Source organism: Eriocheir sinensis, chromosome 31 (assembly GCF_024679095.1).
Source record: "Eriocheir sinensis breed Jianghai 21 chromosome 31, ASM2467909v1, whole genome shotgun sequence".
NCBI classification, from domain to species: Eukaryota; Metazoa; Arthropoda; class Malacostraca; order Decapoda; family Varunidae; genus Eriocheir; species Eriocheir sinensis.
In genome coordinates, this window is record NC_066539.1 from 10,265,757 (window position 1) to 10,293,158 (window position 27,402).

Sequence of the window (27,402 nt, forward strand, 5' to 3'; positions counted from 1 at the left end):
GTCACCCAGACTTTCCCATGACAAGTTCTCCCTTATTTTTTTATACATACAGGGTTGTTACATGAATGGATTAAACATTTATATAAAACTTTCATGCAGCCTTTGATTGGTTGTGTGGCTGATAGGTGGGGAGGGAGAAAGGGAAGAAGGAACTTGGGAGGGGATGGGAGAGAGGGAGAGGGGGAGAGTGAAGTTAAGTGGGACAAAGAAGGGATGGAAGCTGGTAGCGCATGAACATTTCATTATTGACAACCCACCACTCCATCCATCCCACCCTCTATTGCAACTGCCACCTTCCCCCTCAGTTCCCCCCCCTAACACTCTCTCTCGTCATTTCCAGCACCCCTCCCTCCGTCCTTCCCTCCATTGCCCCACACACCTCTCCCTTTACTTTCTCCCCCCTCACCTCCCTCCCTCCCAAGTCCCTTCCAATGTCCATTTCTCCCCTTCTACCTCTCCTTCTGTGTATCTTGCACATGGTCAAGGGCAGTGCGCTTTGTTTGAGCTCTCTCCCCCCTCACCTCCCTCTCTCCCAAGTCCCTTCCAATGTCCATCTCTCCCCTTCTACATCTCCTTCTGTCTATCTTGCACATGGTCAAGGGCAGTGTGCTTTGTTTGAGCTTTAAACTTGGCTCACACCTTCCATCCAAGAGAAAAAAGGAAGGATTGGAAGGCACTGAATCATCTCAGGCCTAATAAAAATAAATGAACAATCAGGCTTCCCGACTCAGTGGCTGGATTAACAGACTTTTACCGTGGTATGATATGAATAGCAACCTACTACTCTCCCAGAAGAGAGTGGTGTACAATCATCATATTCTACCATACCTAACATACGGTTCAGAACTGGGTGCCTTAAAAAAAGATTTAGAGAAAGAAGCGCACGACGAAAAACGGAGAAAAATGTTGGGTATAACGGGAAGCGAACGGTGTACTGGGAAGCGTACATCACAGATTCAGGAACAAAGGTTGAAAATATTTTAATGGCAATTAGGAATAAGAAATGGACTTGGGTAGGTCATATCATGTGTAGAACAGATAAAAGATGGACATCCAAAGAAACAATGGTAATCCAGAGATTGTAGATATCAGAGCAGACAGGACCAAGAGGAGAAATGAAATTAGAGCATTGGCTGGAGCAGGATGGTGTACATTAACATTAGAGTTGAAGAATGTTGGGAAAGGTTTTTGCCCTATAGCTGGCTAGTAATGGCTGAAGATGATGATGATAAAAACACAAGGATTGTTTTGAAAAAGGTGGCAACTATTGTGTTTTTGCTGTTTTCTTTCCTACAAGACCTGTGCAACCTGGATGCATCTAAATGTGCATACTTTGGGTATACTTTACAGTGCTTAGAATTAAGAGGTTCACAGAGCACTTATGAAGCACATAAATGAAAGGCTTATAACCTACATGTCTATTTATAACCCTCACTCCATATTCCGTCAGGGCATCAAGTCATTAGAAATTAGAGATGACCACATCTTTCAAAGTTAACCCTGTATATCTTTTAACATTGATTTGTTGAGCACAGGGGTATTAATGAAATTAGAGGAAGATTAAATACATGTACTGAATTTTTTACATGTAAAAAGGATGTTGAATCGACATAAAAAAAAAAGTGAATTGGACCAAACTGTCCTTAGCGTCTACAGCAATTTAACAAAGAACTGAGGAAATAATCAAGGAAAGTCATTTTATCCAAATGGAAGTGCAATGTCATGGAGACAAGTTGGATAATGTATCAAGACAATGCACCAGCTCACCAATCACAAGTTGTACAGCAGATTCTTGATGACCTGGTGTGGTAATGATAAGCCATCCACCCTATTCACTGGACCTGGCATCGTGTGCTTCTTTTTAATTCCCTGAGGTGGAAAAACAGCTCTTCACTCTACATCCACTACTCAAGCTAACATAATCATGGTGTTTTCAACATGGTACTGATCTTCTGGGTGAAAACATGAGGCATTGCAAAAAGCAAGAGAAAGTAACATTTTGAAGACAGATGAATCTATACTAGTAGATCATGTTTCTGACATGTCTTCAATTACAACTTTCAAAACGACCCTTGTATATCAACTTCCTTGACTTTTCATATTTACCTTTCCGCTTTTTACTGCATGATGTCTTACCCATCTCGTGGCTTAACAATCTATATTGATGAATATTTGTTACCATTTCATAATCAAATATTTAAACTTCCTCTTTTAGTATAGTTTCATGACCATCTAAGCAATTCTACTCATTAACTAAAAAATGTTTGCTTGACATCCTGAGAATATACTGACAACTGTGTTAGTGTCATAAATTCCATTTTTTTTAATTCCATGATGTGAAGTATTTGTATGAAAAAAAGTTGCACGGGGTGTGTAGTACAATGGATCGCCATAATTCATCACTAATATAGACCACGAAAACATGAAGAGCAATTCAACTTTCAACAAAACAGTGTGGCCCATAAGAATGCTATAATAATAAAGTTGAATTAAGACTTTAATAACCTGAGTCATTGATTTTAAAGATAGACTATTAGCAATTTGAGTAAAGTAAGATCTTTTTTTCCCATGAACATTATTGTTTTCTCATGAAAACAACTACTAAGTGATAAGAGTGAATTTATTACTGAAATTTTGGCGTGTTGTGGCTACTGGAAGGAAAGCAAACACTGTGGTGCAGAGCGTATGGTCCTCTTGACCCCTGGATCTGTTTATAAATTAACACGCATCACTCCATTTTCATTGCCCAGTCACTTTGCATATAAGTGGTAAAGATATCAGAATGTTTAGGTAAAAGCTGAGCTTTCTTCTCCAGCTGTGGTGCTTTCTTCACAATAATGAGCTGTGGTTAACATAAATTTTTTGACGTCAAATTATTCTTTCATGTAGATATGTGATGAATGAAGATATTTTTTGTATACGATAACAACAAGTTTATATTTCTATCTATATTGAAGTTAACAGTATAAGTATGACTATTTTTTTTGTCTCATCATAATCCTTGACACTTTAGGCACTGTACATGTTCAATGGTGAAATTGCGTTGTTAATATTTCAAGTTGATATTGAGATGTAATTTTTTTTTTTTTCATGCATCCCGTAGTACTGCAAGGTTGTTTGAGCGCAGAGCGAGCTTCCTGGGCCAAGCAAACTTAACTATTCCAGCGCGGTGATTGGCTGCCACTTGGCCAGTCAAAATTCAAGAGCATGAGGGGTTGTGGCTGCCTGTAATATCATGATGAAACAGACTATAGTCATTTTGGATCATAACAACACAATACATCCCTCCAAGAAGTTGTTAGAGAGGAGAAGATCTGCTGCAAGGAATTTGTTTCAAATGCAACGAAGACAACAGGAAAAATCTCAATAACCCATCAAACCTCTTGCTGCCTCTCAACTTCCACTACCCTCAGCCCAGCCTTTAACACCTGCTTCTCCAACCTTCTACATATGCTGCTCAAACATTGTCTACACCTGCTGCTTCAACACCATCTACATCTGCTGCTGCCCCAAAAGTATCAGATGAAGGTGCTGCTGCTCTCAAAACGAAACAGGAGATTCAAAGTCAGCTGTTCAAAGCAGACTTAGCACTGCCTGCCAGCGATACACCTCACTTTGTTGCCACACTTTCAAAGATACAAGATCTGCTTGCTGATGCTGAATGCAAAACATGTGGTGTAGGTCTGGCTGTGGAGGGAAAGAAAGACTAAAAGGAAGGAGGCACCTTTGGAAACCCTCGATCACCACCAAGGAGTAATATCCTGTTGGGACGGGAGGGGATCAAGTGCCAATTGAGATTAGGATTGGTTAGATTACCATAACTATTCCTAACCCTACCATAACTATTCCTAACCCTAATTAAATATCTATAGTTTTTTTTATTTTATGAAAATCCCATATAGATCATAAATTTTGTACTGTACACAAATTGCATGTCAACAGAAAATGAGTGATAAATTGGTACTACAATTATTGCCCTTTGGTGATATAATAATTCCATTAATTTTGAATGTAATATTGAAAGAAATAGAGTAGCTAAAAGATGAATGTACTGAGAAAATTTTGTGGTTACTTTTTTCTAAACAAATAAACATTGTCAATATGTTTTTCTGAAGGGACAAAGAAGGGAAGAATTTTGACTCATAAAATTAGTGTATTAAGGGATTTTTGTGTGTGGAGCAAATAATTGTTGGTTTTATGAGTAAAACTACCAAATATCACAGAGCTTGAGTGCACATACAGCTCTCATGAATGTTACTAGCTTTACTTTCGTTTTCAATATTTTAAGCATTTTAATTTTTCCTGCAAAAAGTTTGAAGGCAATTGTATTCAAACTTGTAGATGTTATAGCTTATTTAATGTCATATAACAAAGCTAATCCAGACAAGATGAATTAATATGAATGTACCCTTCCATGTACAAAGCAGCGCTTCTGCTTAAGTCATAATCATGCATAGAGATATAAGATATGAAATTAATAAGAAATAATGTATATAATGTAGGTAACAACTGTGAGTAATAAATGAGGTGTGTGGTTATGATGATAGGTGGTATCTGAGGTGGAAAGGGAGGCAACTAGGCCACTCCTCCTCAGTCCTCCTCACTGCCACCTTGGCAACCACCACTACCACCACCACTCTCCTCCCTCTCAATGTGAGGAATAAACCACCACCAAATGATCACTAGATGGGAACTTAGGCCACTTAAAATGACCAGAGGTAGCTGCACAACATGACAGTACATTCAAGTCTTAATTTCCTAGACCTTGATATTCCTGGACTAAATTTGGGGCTGGCAATTTCCAGACATATGCCCAGCCAAGTCTGGAAACCGAAATAGAAGATTGGGTCAAAAATCTGTGGTCTGCTTATGACCAGCAGTTGCCGAATGTATGCCTGGCCAAGTCTGGGTATTGGAACCGACCATACGTCAGATTCCGTCCCTCAGTCGATGTCCACAACCATTGGTAGCCATGGGTGTGCTGGACATGTTTGTTTATTGTTGTCTCATGTTGTTAAGTGGCAGTACAATGGCCTTACATTTGAATGTAAATACAGTATGTACTGAAAACAAGTATATAAATAATTCACAGTACATTCTAATACTTTTGGCCAACTGGAGAGATGAAAAAGAAAATGGTGGGCATCTGCTCTGCTTGATGGCCACACACCTGTTTGTTTGTGTGTGTGACATGTGTGTGTGTGTGTGTGTGTGTGTGTTTGTGCATGTGTATAATTAACCATGGTCTGACTACGTGCTAGCCTCACGATCACCAGCCAGTACACTCCTCGAATGAGCAAGCTCACAAGTGATGGATCTCTGGGTTTAGCTAAAACCTCACAAACACACACCCGAGAGGTGGGACACAACCCTTTACTAGACACCTAGTACCATTCACTGCTGGGTGGACAGGAGACTGTACTTTTGTCTCTACTCTGCCCAGGAATCAAACCTCTTGGTTCGAGGTCCTCAGAAAATCCGCTTCATCTTTCCTACTTTTATGTCATTAGTAAGGTATATATAGTATTACAGGTTAAATCATATAGTTTGCCACCATGGTGTGGTGGTTAGCATGCTTTTGCTCGTAAATCAAAACGCTCGTAAACTAAGGCACTCATAAACCGAAGTACAGTAAGACCCCGATTATCCGAAATGGAAGGGGGGAAGCCTCTTTCGGATAAGCCGATTTTTCGGATAATCCGGATTTATGGCCGCCATTTTGATCGCCGCCTGTTTGATCGTCGGCATTGTGTTCTGCTGTATGGTAAGGACGACTTTCTTCCTTTTCCCGGTTTCTTTCGGCATGGTGATGTAGAAAGAAGTGAGGTCGAAGCACAGGTAGAACGCGATGCAACTGCCCAGTGTGAAGTGTGTGACGCGACTGCCGCCGACTGACGATGTAAACAATGAAACCAAACAAACACACGCTACGCTAAACAAAGTAGTACGCTTAAAACATGTGATGTAAATGTTTTATTGTATGTTTGTCTGTGTGTCTCCTTGTCTGGACCAGTGTATGTTGATACTTGTGAGCGTTGCAGATCTGAATTGTGAATGTTGTAGAGTGCGATTATGAATGGTTGTGCAAGCTTGCAAGTGTGACCTTGATGCATCGTGCAGGTGGAGACACAGTATGATGACTCATATTATCGCGCAACTCGTATGTTGGAAGGGGAATGTGGCATGGAGTGGAGAGGGGAGTCGTGTTTGTGTCGTTGTCTTGAGAGTACGTGTGAGAGTAGTCGTGCAGTAGTTTGTTCGTTTCGCCGCACCTACGTCCTTGCTGGGGCGAAGGTGCAGACGTGGTTGTTTAGAGTTTGTTTAATTTATTTTGTATAATACATTGATATATTCGTTACAATCTATTTCTGCAATACGTATTAGAAAGAATATTCATTTTAACTGGTCTTATCAATTTTTAATGTGTTAATATAGTACATATGAGGCCGCAAAAAAAAAAAATTAAAGCCATTTTTTTTTTTGCGAAAAATCGCGTTTAAGTTTTGCAATGTTTAAATTATCATAACTTCATTGGTTTTAAGGACACTTCAATTAAAGACCAAAATGAAGGTTAAGGTATGTAGAATATTGGCATGTACTCAGTTAAAAAAAAAAAAATATATAGGTCGAAAAGTAGGTTTTTCAAAACATCCAATATTAATTAATTTTTTTTAATATGTCATACACAGCTGATGCAATATTAATTAACTTTTAATATGTCATACACAGTTCATGATATTCATGATAATCCGGAACATGAAGGAAGTTACAAAACGTAAAATATACTAATAAACAATAAATGCTAGTTTTGCACACTTACGGAAAGAAAAAAAAAAACGTTTTTGCATGATGCTATTTGGCGCTCTGTACATTTTAAGCTCGACTGCTTTCTTATCTCACTTTCAACTGCGTAGGTGATAATGTAGGGTTATTTTGAAGGACTCCCAGGCCTATTTCCACTGCAGTTTTGTACAAACCGACATTCCTCGCTTATAAAGGGTCAAAATAGTGTTATACCACAAAATCGCATTTTTGGCCAGATGGCGCTTTGTACGTTTTCGCTCGCACGGCCTCATATGTAGTTACTTTTATTTATTTTTGATGTTTTATAACGTTTTAGTATAGAAAAAAAAAATTTTTTTTAATTGCATTATCCAGATCAATTTCGGATACTCCGGTTTTTCGGATAATCCGCTTTCGGATAATCGGGGTTTTACTGTATTACTGTATCTTATACATGTAAGTAATTTTCTTTTACCTTCATTAGAATAGGAGTTAACACTTGTTTTTACATGGTACATAGACATGATACATAATGCAGTAAGTCTACCATATAATTATAAAAATTCACACCCCAGACAGGTTGGGTAATTATCCCAGCTTTCATTCAAGTTAACTCAATGTATACTGGATCTGTTACAGCTCCACAGGTTGCCACAGATTTCAAACTAGGAAAATCACTTGATTAAGTCAAGGGAGATGGACTTTCTTGTACATTGTAGACAATTTTACTTATAGAAAATCAGCTTCATTTGTACTAAAAATCATAAACCCAGACTTTCAAATAAAGTAATCTTTGATTTAAGAGAAAATCCAAGGAAAACTTACCATCTGTTCTTAGGTAGTCATTTAGTATCTGGAAGAGTGGGAAGGAGTCCCAGGTATCAGGAGGCTGCTCAGCTAGTACTTGATCCATGTCCACAGCAAACAGGGACCAGAAGATTTCAGCGTGCTCCACTAAGAGGTCACTGAACCATGCAAATGCCTGAAAATAACACATCTGAAAGTTAAGCTTTATTACAACAGTAAAAACTCCATAGACAAAAGTATGTAAGATTGAGCAATGAGAAAATTTAATATCAGTTGCACTCAAGACCCCTCCCCCCAAAATTTCCATGTTTTGCAGCACATAAGATGCACCTTTTCCCAAACTTTTACCCTCTAAATCATGCTACATTTTATATGGTGCTTAACCTTGAGGTTCAACAAGATATCTATGAATCTCCTAGTTTCTTGGAACCCAACTACAGAATATATATATATATATATATATATATATATATATATATATATATATATATATATATATATATATATATATATATATATATATATATATATATATAATATATATATATATATATATATATTACATAACTCCATTTAATATGGATAATGCTGATGGTGTATGGTCTACATGACTGACAAGATGTTTGTTTACATTGATGAAGTTCAAACTGTTTGCATTACTTTTATTGTTATTATGCTTGCACTGGGAAGTGAACAATACTTGTCCATTTAGTTGCACTGCACTACCTACCTCAGGAATCAGGAAGAGTATATTAGATATAATAAAAGAGAAAGGCTGAAGGATAAGAAGTGCAACATATGCAAGTTATATGGCATTAGGAATTCATTAAGCAAAGATACAAAATATTTGTAAAAGGTTCAGAAAAGATACCAGGGGAATTTTAATATATATTTTTAGGTAAATTGGTATTCTAATAATCTAATCTTTACATTTCTTGAAAATTTTTTGCTTTTGTCTTTAGAAATTCGAATAAATTAACCCTTTCACATACTGACGATGGCTTTGGCTGTCATCCAACCTTTGAGGCTCTGACGTATTGATGACAGCTTCAGCCGTCATTGGGGGGGGGGGGGGGGATATATATATATATATATATATATATATATATATATATATATATATATATATATATATATATATATATATATATATATATATATATATATATATATATATATAATAAAATGCAATGGCCGCCACGAGCTGGATATTCATAAAATACATGGTCCATAATGAGCTTAGTTTCTGTGAAGAAAACGATACGTTTTTTCCTGATTCACTAGTGCACTAAATAAACTTCCTTTTCAAGAACATAAACCATCTGTATTTGTATATACACAATGAAATCTATCTATTGTACCTTAAGTCTTCCACTTGCCATGTTCCACTCCATTTTTGTGGTCCTTCTTTTAGTAACTTTTTTATGCTTTGTTTCTCTGTCTGCTGGGAATGAGCCTTTCTCTCCTTGAAGGTCTTGCTGGCCTGGGATTACCCCTACATTCCTCTAGTTGGGGATAGTCATAGTCCTTTAATTTTTGTTGCATAATAGGATGTTCCACTTCTGGGTCTTGGTCTGGAGGACAACTTTGAGCAGCAACACTGCTCTGATGCTCTGGTTTGATTGTGCTCTTGGGAGGAGTCTAGTTGTGTGACTGCTTCCACACAAACATCCTGAACTCTGAGCCCTATAATACCCTCAATAACTTCGGTGTCTTCTTCCTGGTGCACTATTTGCTTGATAGCTATTGATTCTCTGATCAGATTCAGGTTTGAGCTGTATTTCTCTCTCATCAGCCTTAAACTTATCAATCTACTCCTGGAAAGCCTCCCTCAACTCTGCAATCTTCTTGAAATTTTTCTCCAACATTGTTGTCCATCTTAATTTCATCTGAGACATTTTCTTTTCAAACTTAAAATCATCTTGGTCTGTGGCCATACCTTAGCAAGACGTGTGGAATAATTTCTCACATCCATCACACATTATGCACTCAGATCCTTTTCACGGCCCTGGTTCACCTACTGTTGGGTTCCCTGCCAAACCAGTAGGTTTTGAGCCCCTCAGTTCTGTTCAATTATTTAGTTTTCTTATCTACTCCTTCTTCAGCTGTAAAGAAATTCAGTGGGAAGACTTGAGTATAGAGGAAGGAGTCATGGGAAGCAAAGGCAGGCAAAGGAACAAGCAGAAGTTATGAACAAATGTGTCTTAAAAGTTTTCAGAATGGAAAGTGACATGATGGAAAAAGAGGGAGTCTGAAAGTAAGATGTACTGTGGATCAGTGAAGTGAATCTTGTTTTTCTAATTCTTCATTTTCTGTACATCCACTTTCACATTCCCTCTTGTCCATCATGTCTCTTTCCACTAAAAAAAAACTGTGGAAAAGATTTGATCATAATTTCTGCTTATTCCTTTACCTCCTTGATCTTCAGTTTACTGATCCTTGCATTAGATTTCATTTTTATCATTGAGACATCTCTAGAAAAGCTTGGGTTCTTTACATTTCCATATGAAATTTCTCTTAGGGTTCTTTTCTTCCTCTCTGTAGATTCATTTGGAGGCCTCACTTGCTTATATAGTTCTCCTTATCCCTCCCTTGTCTTTGGTGGGACACATCCCACCGCAGTATCTTCTTTTTTGCCCAAGTCATTTGATATTTTGAGCCAGGGTGTAGGGATTGAACCATGCTGCTGCTGCACAACATCAAGAAGGACATCCAGTTTCAAACCCAAAGTCATAATTTCAAAAAGCATCAACCCTTAACACCAAGGAGGAAGTAATGGGGATGCCCACGGAGTTTGTGGCTTGAGCAAGTTGATGGGTCCTGGCATGAGGTACAATGTCACTGATCCATTCCAAAGGGCATAAAGATGTGAAGAACAATGTTAAACGAACTGAAGGTCTTATGGGAAAAATTTAATTGGGACCTACCTACCCCTAAAAAATCCTAACTTGAGAAACCGCTTATTTTTCATTATCTGTTAGATATTGTCAGTACCTGTATTTTATAAAGAATCAAGCATTAGCAAATTATTCACAGTAGTGTGATAGCATGGAGGAGTGATTGCTGTTTACATAAATCAGCACTGCGAACGGCAAGAATAACATGATAAACACGTGTTATTACATGAGAAATTTGTGGCATCTGGTTAAACTTGAACAATGAGGACAATGGTGGGCAATGTGTTGTGGTTGCTAAGGCTTCCAAGAGTGGCGCTGCTGTGTGAGTGTATGAGCATCGACACATGTGAGGCAGGTGGTTTAAATCCTGTATGGGTGGTGTGTGACAGCAGGGAGAGAGAGAACGAGAAAGAGAGAGGGCACAAGAGTGAGCCATGGTGGCAGGTGGAGGGAGAGAAGTGTATTTGGGTGTCGATGCGCAGATATCATAATGTTCTAAAAACCTTGATTTTTGTCCTGCAAGGCATCATACTCTGAATTTGATGTTGTACTGTAATGATGTTACATGGGGCCTTTATATACTTAAGTTGGGAAGAGGTTAGCATGGAGACTTGCCCAGAGGAACCCCTGAGTTTGGTGTTGTTGGGTGGGTGAGGCAACGCACCCCCATGTTGTATGCTCCTACTCATTGATTGATTGTTGTTCAGTCATGCTAAGTTATTGAGAATGAGAAGAATGGTTACAGAAAACCTTCCTAATGGAAACCTTAGGGAATACAGTTGGTGTGTAGGTAAAGCAATAGATCTGAGGATATGTAATTTTAAGATAATGATGATTATGATGATTGAGGATGACGATGTAAATGATGACAATAATGGAAATTTTAAACATGCCGCCTGCAATACTTCTCATGGCCTACTCCTCTCATCACAAAATGTAGAATATTTCTTGGAGTAGAATTAAACCTTTCCAATAGGATTTTGCCAATAACGTCTAATTAGGTCAGAAAGACATTATTAATGAAAACGTTATTCATGTGACATTGAAATATATGTATGTATTTAGAAAGGGCTAACAGCTACCTTCATACCAGGATTTTCACCCATTTTTCCCACTTAAACCCTCCTATCAGTACCCAGTAAGAATCCTAATTGAATTAACATGAGTAATATGGAACTCACCTTAAAGGAGTTAATGAGGTGTTTGGTAAGATGGTTGTTCCAAGGTTTGTGCATAGCAGCTACTGTGGAGCACCACTCCCCCCATCCCCACGCTGGCCCCTCTTGCCTGGCTTACCCATTTCCAGGAACACAAAAAAGACATCAAAGCCAACCAACCTTTACAACTACTGGTTATAGAGGCAAAGCTATCATGCAGCAGCAAATGCACCACTTTAAGCCACAGAGCATGAGAACCCTTGAGCTAGTGGGTGACCTGGCTGCAACCAAGGATAAAAGACAATAATAAAATGCATCAAGTGTTGTCTGTAACTGCCAATCCACATCTGAGTGGTAATAAAAACTTACAGTGCGTGATGGCCAAACTGCAGAAATGGTCATATTATGCAGATTAGTGCAATTAGTGCTTTGAAATATCAAAATATTGCTCAATACTGTGCTGACATTTGAATTACGAGTCACTGATAACACATGATGGACTGTGGGTAAAACGGTGAAGTATCCTTAGTCTTTTATCCTTCATCATGGCCATGCCTTCCACAACTCAAAAGTTCTCAAATTCTGTGGTTTGAAGTTGTGTGCCTGTGCTGTTGTGTGAAATTTTTGCTTCAATAACTTTGATGTGTTTGATGTGTTATGCATTTCTTAATATTTCAGCTAAAAATCATAGTGACAGGAGCTCAAATGGGAAAAGGGGCTGAAAATCCTGGGGTGACAGTGATGTAGGATGATCAGGATCCCAGAATATTTGGAGACCAGCACTGCATACACGTACTGGTAATTACCAAGATGCCAAGTGCATGACTCGTTCACCAGTGGCTGCAACAAGTCCAACACTATTACATATCTCATGCCATCCTGCCTCCTGCCACCACCTCTATGTGGTAGAATGGTGAGCCCCTCAGTCACTCTGACTTGTTTACCCAAGCATCATTATGAGGGAGGGTTATTCTATCTTCCATTGCTAGGCCCTCGAATGTATACCTATTCCATCTTGTCTTTTGTATTTCAAGTAAACATTACCCTCATCTGTTTTATCTGTGAATCTTTGTATTTACTTATTTGAGTTATTTCCATCCCCAGAACATCCAGGAAAACCTTGAATTTGTTGTTGGAAACCTCTCACCCACTCGCTAGGCAGCCAGTCATTGGATCAGCCAACCAGCCTGCCCACCGGCCAAATGACTCAAAAGCTCCATTGCCGTGGTAACAGCTCAAGCACACAGACATTAATGGCTGGCAGAATACGATGAGTTAGCCTCCCTGCATATGCTCAACAAACTGGTCCCCAGATATTCTGCAATCCTCAATTGTTCTGCTACAGACAAAATCCCTTTACAAATGCGACCAAGATGCAAGTCTGGTGACTATGCCATCAAGATGGTGGCAAACAAATGCTATTCAAGCCGTGCCCAGACACTTTCTTCCAGCAAAAAATCAACATTTGAGAGAATCCAAGCACTATCATTGTAGAAACTTGGAATCTATTGGAACTTACCATTATTGTCAAAATTGTTACCATGGAAATCATTATTGGCAAGATCCTACAGTATGGTTAAAGTTGAGTATACCTCCTTTTTATCAAACCTACCTTTGTATCCCCTTCATCCTGGGAAAACTCTGATTGCTAAAATTTCCTTTTGAACAAAAAGCAAATCAAGAAAATAAAAATTTCTTCATTTGGAAAAAAATAAAATAATAATAATAATGACTTCAACATGATGGAAGGATCAGGTGATAAGACACATTGAGCAGTGTGAGAAAAGCAGTTAAAGTAGTCATAGAGGGCAAATTAGAGTAATAACAAGTCATGATTAATATAGATTTAAGCCTCATCAACAATGCAATATTTTGAGTAAATTCAAGGCATGGAGAATTCAAGTAAAAATAATTTGAATCAGTGCATTGATCTTCCTTGTATGACATCTATGAGATTGAATTATTAATGCTGCAAAGCTTAGTTTTTACATAGTTTTCTTTTTGCTGTCAATTAAAATGAACACTCTTGCATGATGTGTTCATGAGATAGTTCACCTTGAAAAATCATTCATATATTTAGACATCCCGAATTTCTCAAAATAATTAGTGTTGTATGTGCTTCAGAGTAAGTCTTCTGTAAGACTGTATATTTTTGTGTGTTGTGTAGACTAGACCATCTACTGTTTCCTAAGATTTTTGGTGAAAGCTTCCTCTGAGTACAGAATTATTAAACATTGCCCTTTTATTGAAAAGTTTCACAATCGAGAAAAAGGTGCATTCAATTTTAATCATGCAATTTAATAAAGCTACATAATTATCAGGACATAAGCCAAACATTTACTTACTTTATCCTGTGAACACACAAGAGAGAAAGGAGAGAGAGACTGGTTAGAAGGCATGAAGGGGAAGCCAGAACTGATGCACACAGATATACTGATGCCCACCTCAAGACAATGCACGAAAATCCAATAAAAAACTTGTATATATCTATTAATTGACGGTAATATTCATATAACATGAAATGGAGGTATATTGCTGTGTTTAAGCATTTTATTAAAACAATGGGTTTCAAACTAATCAAATTTTCAAATTACTTCGCAATATTTGAGAACTTTTTATCCCCTACTGAAAAACACACAAAAAAAGTAAATTGTTTTAATAACCTTAAATTCATCAAGAGCAAATCTGAATGTATTGATGCCTCCATAGCAAATGGACTGAAGTAAAACTACTGCAAGTGCTCTATTTTCCATGAGTCTTAAACTAGATAATTTAATAAAGGAGCTTATGATTTACAAACCTATCTTAATTTAACACTTGAAAAAAGCAGTTTCTTTCTGCAAAGCACAAAAACTGCAAATCTTAGTGGATACGTGCATCTTCCTGCATATAATGAATCAGAAGGAAGAACATTTTTCTTAATTAGCAATCAAATAGTAAAATAAAAAAAATAAAAAACGTGCTTGGTTGCCAAACTTAAAACATGGTTCAGCTTTAAAAGCTTAAATAAAAATAAGTTCAGGAAGCTAAAAATATCTGTTCATTCTACAAAGGGTATGCAACATAGAAAGCATTGTGCTAGATTGGCTATGAAAAAAAGTAAATATCTATCTTTGCATCTATTCTGGAATCTATTCTGGAACACACACACACACACACACCACACACACTATAAGGAGCCTTGTTCTAATTGGGAGGGTACTTGTTGACGATGACAAGTCCAGCTCATGATCAGGCCATGGTGAAATACACACACACACACACACACACACACACACACACACTACATGGTCCGGTAGCTCAGTGGTTAGAGCATCTGCCTCACAACCAGAAGGACCAGGGTTTGATTCCCTGACCGGGTGAAGATAAATTGGGTTTATCTTTTTACATGTGCAGCCCTGTTCACCTAGCAGAGTAAGGCGAGGAGTTGTGACCTTGTTGTCACGGTGTGTTGAGTGTGAGTGGTCTCAGTCCTCCCCAAAGATCGGTCACTGAGCTCTGAGCTTCTTCTAGGGGAACGGCTGGCTGTCTCTCCCGAGAGACCCGCAGCAGACCAAGAGGTGAATTACACACACACACACATATATATACAAGTAACTCGATTTACGCGAGTTTGGTTTACACGTTTTTTAAATAACGGGGGTCCAAAATCCAAATAAATGTTTAATTTACACGTTTTTTCACTTATACACGATATTTTATGGAGTGTCCACCAAATGTCTCAAGCAACTGGACTCACACGGCGCTGCGGCCACACAGCTGAGCTCAGTTTTTCCCATGCGCCACTTAAACAATAATACAGTACCCATGCTGCCACGCTACTCAATATGTTGAGTAGCGTGGCAGCGTGGGTACTGTATTATTGTTTAAGTGGAGCACGGGAAGAACTGAGCTCAGCTGATGTTGAGTAGCGTGGCAGCGTGGGTACTGTATTATTGTTTAAGTGGCGCGCGGGAAGAACTGAGCTCAGCTGTGTGGCCGCGGCACTGTGTGAGTCCAGTTGCTTGAGACACCTGGTGGTCACTCCATAAAATATCATGTATAAGTGAAAAAAACGCGTAAATTAAACATTTATTTGGATTTTGGACCCCGCGTTATTTCAAAAACGCGTAAACTAAACTCAAGAATATATATATATATATCTATATCTATATATATATATATCTATATCTATCTATATATATATATATATATATATATATATATATATATATATATATATATATACATACACACACACACACACCACTCTGATTGCTCAGTCGTTAAAGCTCTGCACTGCCAGGCTTCACGGCCTGACAGGTGGAGGTTCGAGCCCCACTCAGGCCGGGATTTTTCTACTGACAAGGAGTGGTTACTGTCCCTCCTTGAGGACAGTACCCAGAGATTGACTATAATGAACATTGCTCTTGTCGTAAGGATGCTTGCAGGTGATTGTAAGTCCAACTCGTGATCAGGCTGTGGTGAATTACACACACACACACACACACACACACACACACACACACACACGTTCTGGTAACTCAATGGTAAAGCTCTGTGCTGCCAGGCTTCATGGTCTGGCAAGCAGAGGTTCGAGTCCCACTCAGGCTGGGATTTTCCACTGACAGAGAGCAGTTACTGTCCCTCCTTGAGGAAGGGGGATGGGGCGTGTGATGTGTAAAGGTCCTAGCAGTACTCAGAGATTGACTAATGAGCCTTGCTCTGATTGGGAGGGTACTTGCTGGCGAAGAAGAGTCCAGCTCGTGATCTGGCCGTGTGTGAATTACACACACACACACACACACACACACACACACACACACACAGATCCTGGACAGGGAACTCATTCAGCCCTAAACTTCATATGAATTTAATGCTGAGTTTGACCAATCAAGAAATAGAGATGGGACGTCACGAGTGTAGCTCATTTCCTGTATATCACAACTAAGTAAATACACACACACACACACATGAAAAGTCTTTCAAATAGATGAGGTGCCTCTAACCAAGCAAAAATAAAAAGAAATCAAGCAATGTGGTGGTCCATCATAGAGAAATGTCAAAATTTTAATCAACTAATTACTTTATGTTTACCAGGTACAAGTGAAATTCATAAACTGTGCAAGTAAGGGAATGAGCATTTATGTGAAACCACCATTATGCTAAATAAGAAAAACTATTGCCTACTAAACACTCACCGATCTGAAAGCCTACAAACCAGAGAGAGAGCAGAGGAAAAGTACATTGAAACATTAGTTCACATGAATACACATAACACATATGCAGAGGTACATGGCTGTCTATGTTATCCAGGACCATATCTGACAGGACCTAGAGATAACATCCAAGTCAACATACCTTCAGTAGTACTAGACAGACAATTATAGCCAGAAAATATGATGTACAATTAATTATGTGACTTATAAAGGTGTACATATTCTATCAGGGAGAGGGCACTTTGAGTTTCTCTTTGTTAATGTCTCTGATGGTATTAGTTAATTTTGTGTATAAATAAATAGATAAATATAAAAGCAAATACACATATAGATAAACAAACTATTGTGTGTGTGTGTGTGTGTGTGTGTGTGTGTGTGTGTGCTAAAAAATAAAAATAAATAAATAAATAAATAAATAAATAAATAAATAAATAAACTGATGACTATAAGAAATATATATACCATTTACCGTTTATTAGATATGTGTTATTCATTTAACCCGGTAGCAGTGACGGGCCAAATTTGTGGCTTTACCATGTAGCAGCGACAGGCCAAATTTGTGGCTTTATCATGTAGCAGTGACGGGCCAAATTTGTGGCTTTACTGTGTAGCAGCGACGGGCCAAATTTGTGGCTTTACTGTGTAGCAGCGACGGGCCAAATTTGTGGCTTTACTGTGTAGCAGCGACGGGCCAAATTTGTGCCATGATATAAACCCCCCAAAATAAATGATGCATAAATTGATCACAAATGCTTTGATATATATTATGAAATGGTTTGTGTGAGTGATGATTTTTTCTCATTTTTCTCGCTTAGAGGGACCATTAAGAAACATTATCCCCACCGCTACCGGGTTAAAAATGTTTCATGCAGTTGGCGTCTGGACTTATTGTGGAAGGGGAGTGTATCAATAGTGGCTGAAATTTGGAGTTTTAAGGTTCTTGAGAGTAGGAGAATGGCTGCAGCCACCTAACAAACAAAACAATATAAAATTCCCATTTCTTGAAGGAAACACATATGACCTTATTTAAATAAAGATTTATGGAACTTTGTTTTCAAAAATAGATCTCAGTACTGACTGATGATGAAAGGCCTCTATCATAAACACAACATTAATTATGTACACCTTGGTTTTATACACGGGTGTGGTAGTTTCATCATAAATCCTGTTATTACTATAAAAAAATTCTTTATGTTCATTGATATATTGGATTAATACACTTAAGAACATAAACAAAAACAGTAAACCTATGATACAGCAGAAAACCTTAAATGCAAAGTAGTTCATTTAAACCAAGTCCTACCAATTCAAATCACTGTGTCAACTTTGTTTCTTGGGCATAGTTTGAATTAAAGTAAAAACACACAAAAAATAACTCTAGGGACAATATGTTAAAGTTTATTCAGAAAACTGTGTTCATAATGCTTTATGGGGCTCTTTAAAATGCATGAAGATTATAGCTATATGGGCAAATTTGAAACAAACCAGCTTTGAAGTCTGCACAACAAAGCCATCCAACTCCCTGAATTTAACTTTTGTATGTATGCGAGATCAGGTGCCTCAGTGAGATTTTCATAAATTAAAGACTAAAAGTAGTATATTGAAATAAACTGTTGAGCAAAAAGTTGACACAAGTAAATGGAATATTTATGTCATATCATATGATGATGTTAAAGGGGAAATTAAGTACATGTAGTTTCATACATATAAGCATAACCCGATCTACATTAGGTAGCAGCTCTTAATTAAGCCTTATAAAGCTGACCTGATATTTAGAATATCTCTAAAAAGACACATTTGGAATCAACGGATCTGTTTTTAAGTGCTTCCTCTTCAAGTGTAAAGTTTGTGCTGGACTAGGCATCATATATGGAGGTTTAATGTATCTGATACATAGTAAATCCAAACAGTAGGCATCTCTATGACTAAACTCATAACTTCTTAGGCTTTACTACTTTAGGAAGGACAAGTTATATCTTATTCAAAACGTTTTTAGGTGGTACCTACTATTGTTTCATCAATGCAATCATGAGGAACTCACTTAATTTATATAAACTGCAAATCAGTTATACCTAGTAAATCACGCTGTTCTTGAAGTTACAGTCGACACCAGCATTCTCACCTTGTCCTGGTTTTATTGGGAATCATTAACTATTATGCCAAATGCTGGTTTTAAAATTATCAAAACATGAACATTATGAAAGCCTGACACAACTAATAACTTGAGAGTAGCTGATGGACTGAGTCCATCCCCATACCTCAGCATGGTGCTCTTCATTTTGTTGTAGAAGATCTACACAGAGCTCTGCCAGGTGGATCAGGTCATCTAGTTTTCTGCCGGCTGATACTGCATTCTCACCACTCAGATCCTCTGTTGCCAGAAAGAGCATGCATAAATTATATAGTTAATTTCTAAAAAGTAATTTTCTACAGAACCTGATTTTTTTTATTTGCAATTAGATAAAATAAATTGGTCCCATCACTCCACTGAGACATGTATGCAAATATGACCACATTAATGTTTATAGGTAACCTTTATAACTTGAATTATTATATAGTTGACCCCCTATTTGCACTGGATGAGATCTGGGGGTATTTTTACTAGGTCTGGAAGGGTATGATCCCTGGGGCAAAATTACTGCCAATTGGAGTATGCCCTGAGGCAGAGCACGGTATTACCAACTCATGTCATTGATACATGCCATGTGAATTAGCAATTCTATCATACATGGAATTATTTCTTATGAAAACAATATCATCATTAGCTGATGTATTGTAGCACAGCTGGAATACAATGTGTAGAAAGTGTGGAATACAATGAACAAAATTGTGAGTTACCTTCAAAGCCACTCATTAATTGGGAACTCACAACACAGCTTCCGTAACAAAAGATCCTGCCTATCAAACCTATTAACCTTTTATAACAACCTCTTCACGGTTTATGACGTAACCAAATCACTGGACGTAGTCTATCTTGATTTCCAGAAAGCGTTTGATAAAGTCCCACATCAAAAATTACTTTACAAATTAAAGCAAATAGGTATTGACGGTCAAGTACACCAATGGATCGCGAATTGTTTGAGAAACAGACAACAAAGAGTGGTGATTGACGGATTTATCTCAGAGTGGGCGCCGGTCACTAGTGGCATCCTTCAGGGCTCGGTTCTTGGCCCAGTGCTCTTCATTATTTACATCAACGATGTGGATGTCGGACTCAATAATCGCATTAGTAAATTTGCAGACGACACAAAGATTGGAAACTCGGTTCTCACTGACGAAGACAGGCAAAGCCTCCAAGAGGATTTGCACAAAATTTCAGCTTGGTCTGATAGATGGGAGATGCCCTTTAACGTAGACAAGTGCCAGGTCCTTCAAGTTGGAACAAGGAATAAGAAGTTTGATTACGAAATGCGTGGCGTTAAACTCAAAAGCGTTCAATGCGTTAAGGACTTGGGGGTCAAAATCGCGTCAAACCTCAAATTCTCACAGCAATGCATCGATGCAGCAAATAAAGCGAACAGAATGTTGGGCTTCATTAAAAGAAACTTTTATTCAAGAATAAAGATGTAATACTTCCACTCTACAATAGTTTAGTCAGACCCCACTTGGAATATGCGGTACAGTTTTGGTCTCCCCACCATGCAAAGGACATTGCTAAATTAGAAGGTGTTCAGCGTCGGGCAACAAAAATGATCCCTTCCTTGCGCAACAAATCTTACGATGAAAGGCTTTCCACCCTTAACATGTTCTCTTGAGAAACGTCGCCTCCGAGGAAAATTGATCGAATGTTTTAAAATACTTAATGGTTTCACGAATTTAGACAGATCAACATTGTTTATGATCGATGACACTTTGCGTACGAGGAACAATGGCGTAAAACTCAAATGTAGACAAGTAAATTCAGACTGCACCAAATTTTTCTTCACCAACGTTGTAGTGTGAGAATGGAATAAGCTCCCACCGTCAGTGGTCCAGTGTAACACGATTGACTCCTTTAAAAACAAGCTCGACCGTCACTTCCATCAACTTAATATCATCTAGAGTTGAAATGCATCGTTTTGGAGCCTTCTGATTAATGTAGAATCACTTAGGTTTAAGGACAGACCACCTAGTCTGGACCATGGGGTCTGTGTGGTCTGATTTTCTATGTAAATCTATGTAAATCTTTCTCCATCAGCCCTCAGGGACCCCATATCCACAGGATGTAGCAACTGGGTCATGCAGTGTACAATTTCCCAGAAGACAGTGTCTACATTAAGTAATGCATGACTGTATACATATTACTCTAATATACACTACACTACCCAGAGCCAAGTGAGAGCAGACAGATGGCTTCGGCCATGTCTTGTTATACATGGCAAAAAATGTGTACCCAACTGCGATCTCCCTTAAATGCATAATCTCATGCTGTTCACAGTTGATGGTGAAAAGTCAATGTGTTTGAATGAGACCTTTGGGTCTCCAATAAATGGCACATAGCCAACTTCAGAATAATTTTGCTGATATTTGTTAGCAATTATTAGATTTAAAAATGACTTTTCATTGATATTTTTTGTGCTGACTTATCTGCAATTCATACTTTAAGAATACCGACTTGAATGGGTTTCACAGTATAATGTAGGCCAATGAGAAAGTATTACCAGTTACACAGAGTAGTTCTGATTTTTTCCAGGCTTCTTAAGCAATGATGGAATTTCAGATTTTTGACAAAACCAGCAGGCATGTCCCTAAAATCATGAGTCACTCATGATGCTATCAGCTTTGGTGAGTGGTAGATGATGGTCATCCATGCATTTACCATGCCAGAGATAAATTTTGGTTCTATAAAGTCAATTTAAGTTTCATAGTAAAATGTTAAGAAAATGTTTGACATCTATTCTATTATCCTTTGTTGTGATCAGCCAGGTGACCTCCAAAACTACAGTATGTAGAGTTATGCTGTGGTGCATTACAAATTTAGTGAGTAATTTGCTCAATACATTGCTTAAGTTAGCAAAGTATCACTATTATTTTTATTTAATAGTTAAGAAAATTTAATAGTTAAGAAAACATTTCCAGGTAACCTTGGAGGGTCCTTTGACAGTTTTTATTTGGCAATATTTTTATTCTTTTAACTCCATTGAAAAAAATCTGGATCCACCACAGAAATGAAAGGTTGACTTTTTTCTTGAGGTTATCTGTTGCCTGAGTATATAAGATAAATCTCTAAAATAAAGATACTGTTGCATTACAAGAACTAATTTGTTCACTATTGCAGTTATTACTAATTTCATGCAATAGGATTTACCTTGAAGGGTTGCTTCGCCACCTATGGATTGAAAATACAGTACCTTAGCATTAGTCAATGAATCACCATTTTTGATAGAAAAAAAGTCTTCAGAATTGACAAATATAATATACAACCAAAGATTTTTCCCCATATTCCCAAAGCAACAAAACTGTGACAAACCCTCTATTCTGGTTTCAGCTGAGAGACGAGTATAATTAAGGAGAGCAGCATTTTCTAGGCACTTCTTGATCATGCCTCTCACTTCTTCGGGCGGAACAGGAGTCACTATATCCTTCATCAGCACCTGGAAATAAGTCAGTTTAATACTTTGATGAAGTACAACAGCTGTAAGAGTAATTGCCTCATCAAAAAATATTAATGATTTCTACATATTCTTAGATTTGTTCTTACCCGTTCAAGTAAGGATAATGTGGCTTTTAGGGCACCTTCTGGTCGACCAAATGGGAAGCAATACCTGTTGGAGTATAGAATAGTTTTTAGAATCGATGGCCAGGGCAACATAATATAAGATTTTTATTTAGTATATTTCCAAGAGGTAATGCTGGTAAATGATGTCACTATACACTCAAAAATGTTAATGACACATTTAAAAAAAATGGTTTGACCCTTTGTTTCAGTCCCTACTAACAAAAAGCAAACTATTAATATAATCCTAGTTCAGTCAGTATGTTTAGTGATAAGAATTCCATTTCCTACATTGGCAAGATATGATGAGAGAAGTCAAAACATATTCAAACTACTCTCTTTGTCAGCACCAAATATTTCAATGGTCTTGCTAGGCATTGTGCAGTGCAGGAGCTGTAAGCTTCACTTCTTGGTCCTCTCTTTGCTACTACTGACTCTTTCTCCTTCTGACTACACAACTGGGTCTCTTCTATCTACCTTTTTCATATTATTTATTAGTTTATATATTTATCAAGTCTCCCCTTTTCTTCTGTCCTCTTTGTTGGTAGATGAATTTCCTTTAATCTTCCTCCTATGTTAAATCTGCCAAACTTGGAGCCATATTTTTTTTTGTGCTGCCTGTAGCGCCGGTAGGCTTTCCTGAGGGACCATATGGATGGCCTCAGCCTGTTAATAGTGCAGGCTAGTTTTATTCATAGTGGCTGCTGTGATGTATGACTCTTGTTTGGCCCATGCTGTCCCCTGGTGCTCCTTTTGACCCAAGTCACTGAAGTTAAGGTTGATTGAAGATCTGGACAGCATGTGGATAATCTTCCACCACTCGGCGATGACGAAAAATCAGCGTGTTTCGGTGGGGACTCGAACCTAGTCCATGCTAGGTCCTCGGGCTCACCATGCCCGCACGCTAACCACTTGGCCACCTTCTTCCCCTGATATTTTTATTATTTTTAGTTTATAAATGTGTTTCTTTTTATAAGGAGACCACACAGTTGTTGCATATTCCAATTTTGTTTTTATCATTGTGAATGTGAATGTATGATAAGTCACACATTCCCTCTACTAAGTCTTGGTCTTGGTCACTGGCTGTGCACCGTTAGTCATGAGTCAAGATCGTTCGTTGATGAGGTTTCAGGCCCTGCTCCGCCGCTGATGCAGCGCTCTATGAGGGCCGTCAACAATTTCCACGTTAGCCTAAATAATAGTCTTCGATGAACTTATTATCAAGCATCATAGTGAGTGAGTGAGTGTCTTAATTTCTTTTACGAATAATATCACATATAACAATTACAGTACCCTCTTGAGTTTCGCGCTATCCGAGTTTCGTGATCCTCGAGTTTAGCGCTTAGTCCTAAATTCTTACCATCACGACTCGCGCATTACCGCCACGAGTTTCGCGCTCCTTTGACATGTTCGGGTCACGTCTATCTACCGTCGGCGTCATGCGAGCTTCCTTAAAAGGCGGTGTCCAACCATTGGGGCTATGGGCAACCGCGGTTGCTCGTATGCCCAACCGGGAGCGAGTTGTTGGTTGTCCGTATGAATGGAAAACGGTTGCGAGTACGAGCGTGGGTACTTGGGTACCTCACGGCTGTATGTAAACAAACAGACGACGGCAGTGGCTGAGGAGTGAGGAGCAGTGGAAGATGGGCCACCAAGAGACTTGTAAAATGGACTGGCAGAGCTGCTTTGCTTACTACTTGATTAACAAGATAAGAGAACACCCCGTGCTGTGGAACGAGTCTTTGAAAATTGTAGATCTCCCAGTGATGTTTTCTTCTTCTTCTTCTTTTGACCTGTAATGCATGGCAGTGACAGTGAAAAGTAACAGTGGAAAATAGCAAAAGGGCATAGAAAACCAAAATCAGGGAAAGAAAAGAACAGAAAAACACCTAAGTTTAGGGTGAAGTGTATAAGTGTGCACTGTAAAGTAAATAAGGGTTGCTTTCAGTCACTGTTTGTTTTGATCGTTACCAATGGCGGCGATCGACGCTATAGTTTTCCACGTGAAATTGGCTTATGGGGTAGTGGTGGCTGCAGAGAAAGTGACAGGTGTTGAGAGTGTGGTAAGGTGCGGGGCAAGGCTAACCCCGCAGCCGCCACGAGGTGCCGTTGTAAAGGCAATACCTCCAACACCATCACATCACATCACTACCCATCGACCAGTTTCACGTGGAAATACTAGAGCGGCAATCGGCGCCATTGGTAACGATCAATACAAACAAAATGACTCTGAAAACGCCCCTAGGTGCATGTTGTCAAGTATAAAAATGTGGAGAAGGAGGACCTAAGAAGTGATACAAAGCATTACAGGTCAAAAGAGGAAGAAGGTCCACTATACACTGGCCGGTGTTGCAAAAAATATCTTCCCGCTAAAATTCGTCATTCTGCTGTCCACCACGCATGCGCGCTGTGGGAATACACAGCAATAAAAGTGTTAATTTACCTGGATTTGTTCTTTATTGTCCGCTTGTGGTCTTTGTGAGCGGTGAGGGAAATATGGAAGCAGTAAGCAAGTTGAACCTCTCTGCAAGCTATTTTGCGATTGCGGCGGCAGTTTACGTTCAATAAGCATTGAAAAGTCAATCATGATGTTAGTGATTTGATGATATATAACAGAAATAGTTAGCAGATTATACCATAACACAAAGAAAACTACCATAAGCTACAGGTTTGTCCAACTGTACCACGGGTAACCGTGAGCAACCACCCTTACATTAGCAGACGACACCACGTGGATCACAAGCGTGTATTCAGAACTGCCAGCCAATAGGCGCACCAAACATCACTGTAGCCGATCCAGGATTCAGTACGTTTCCTAACTAGTAGAAGGTAATGTTATAATTGTATTTCGTAAAGAATCCTTATAACCAAAATCTAATTAAAATTATGGGTATTCTTTTTCTTGAACAGAACATTGAATAAACAACAGAACAATAATATGAAAATATGTATAGTCACCGTTGCCAGGTCATTGTACTCAGAGCACAGTATTTACCAGTTTCTGACGCCTAACTATTGCCAAGAGACATCAGAATCTAACTCTTTTAATGATAACTGTACATTAGTCTTGTTATTGGAGCCCAGAAGACAGTTTAGGGGTAGGAAGTCAGGAAATATAATCGGCTGAGTACGACAATCTGGCAACGTTGAGGCTGTAGCCTGCAGGCCCGAGCCAGCCAATGCGCCATTTTGCGGGTGTCAGATACCACAAATAGCATATTTTTACTGCGCAAAGCGGGTGAGGTCACTTATTGTGACGTCGTGAGCTTTCATATTTATCTATATGTGTATATTTCATGGTGGCAAAACTTTCATTACTAGTTTCATTTTTACTAGTGACACAAATATGTGACTGTTTTTCACAATAGAATTTCACTCAAACAAGTGAATCAGACACCACAGAAATATTACCAGTGTGTGTATGAATGAATACAAAGATAAGCACACACTTTGATTTAACTCTAGGATGTCTCGTGGATCATTAATAAATAAAAACAAAATATCTGGATAGGCTACCCTTCAGCCCGTTACTGGCTATGGCTGCCAAAAAAGTCCCTCTGCCAAGTTTGTACCCCCCCATTTGGTGATTATCAGGTGCGCCTATTGTAAGGCAGTCGCCTTCAACTGCGGCTTCAGAACGACCTCTTCTTACTTCCCATTTTCTGCCTATTACCAAGGTACATATTTTGAGATAACAAGAGAGTAAAGTAAAAAAAAATTGTGATAACAAGGGAGTCAAGTCGGAAAAAAAAAAAAAAAAAAATTCCACGGGCCGGAACCAATAAGTGCTTTTTCATGTATTTCAATACCTCAAGTTTCGCGATCCTCGAGTTTAGCGCTTTACCTTCGGAATAAAGGAAGCACGAAACTCGAGAGGGTACTGTAGTTCAGTGTTCATGTCTGCTCTTTTCATTATAGTATCACAATGATATATTCAACAATTATTTCCAGCACACTGAACATTCATCACACACAATTTATCTTTGAGTACAGACACTAATTAATAGCCATGATCAGTCATGTTACGAATTCTCTCAATTTCAGTCTGGAGAACTACACAACACCGATCATTCGCTGAGTGGTTGATTTCAGGCTTCCTGTATCTCACACAATTTATGCATTTCTTCTCAGCCATGGTGCACTCCTGTGATTTATGATTGCCAGCGCATTTGAAACAATTTGGGACGTCTCCATTGGTCTTGGCAGTACAGTTGGCCTCAAGATGGCCATATCTCTGACAATGGTAGCATATAATTGCATGGTATCTGTCTCTCACTGTGTATATTCCCCATTCTAATTTTAGCTTGTCGTGATTCTTGTGAATCAGCTCTCTTACAGTTGGGTCACACCTCAAAATGTAGTGCATCATGCCACCAGCCGCAGGCTTGCTAAAAACCAGCTCAATCTTATCCTCAACACCCCCAGTGGCGTGTAAGAACTCATTGCGGTCTAAGATGGTCTCCTTTATTTTTTCCTTGGTCTCCTCTTTATGCACATTGCATATCATGATCTTTGGTTTCATCTTTCCAACACTCTTGGTATTAATTTGCTCAACAGACTCCAGTTTTTGAGCAGCCTCATCCCTTGTGTTCTCATTATCAAAGTTCATGACAATGTTACCTCTATTTGTAAATCTTGAATCAGTTATTTGAATACCATTCAATGCCTGGGAGACTTCATCCTTCATGTCTGTTGCCTTCTTTTCCTGTGTAGAGGCCTTGACAACAAGTAAATTCTTCTTAACTTTCCTCTTACGTTTGATGACCTCAGCCCAGGTTGCATCTGCTGGCTCCACATGCTCAGCCCGCTGCAATGCGTCCGCCACCTCCTGCGTCACCTCCCCCAGCTCCTCCTTCACGCTCACT

General features: G+C 38.7%; 1 protein-coding gene and 1 long non-coding RNA gene across 22 annotated transcripts in view; one reads left to right on the forward strand and one right to left on the reverse strand.

Moving 5' to 3' along the window:
- LOC127005906 (uncharacterized) overlaps positions 1-15,333 on the forward strand; it is a 73,776-nt gene extending 58,443 nt beyond the window's left edge. The window contains exon 4 of the long non-coding RNA XR_007758974.1: positions 12,749-15,333. This is a non-coding gene — a long non-coding RNA (uncharacterized LOC127005906). The remainder of the gene's footprint in view (positions 1-12,748) is intronic.
- LOC127005904 (calcium-dependent secretion activator-like) overlaps positions 1-27,402 on the reverse strand; it is a 214,093-nt gene that overhangs the window by 48,264 nt on the left and 138,427 nt on the right. For 20 of the 21 annotated variants that reach the window (XR_007758972.1, XM_050875264.1, XM_050875273.1 and 17 more), the window contains 5 exons: positions 22,523-22,586; positions 22,292-22,415; positions 22,130-22,150; positions 19,101-19,213; positions 7,609-7,765 (listed from right to left, as the gene is read on the reverse strand). Coding sequence is in view for 20 of the 21 variants with exons in the window: in XM_050875264.1 (XP_050731221.1) it covers positions 7,609-7,765; positions 19,101-19,213; positions 22,130-22,150; positions 22,292-22,415; positions 22,523-22,586 (479 nt within the window). In the remaining variant the exon portion in view is untranslated. The remainder of the gene's footprint in view (positions 1-7,608; positions 7,766-19,100; positions 19,214-22,129; positions 22,151-22,291; positions 22,416-22,522; positions 22,587-27,402) is intronic. The other variant, XM_050875266.1, reaches the window with a different exon arrangement.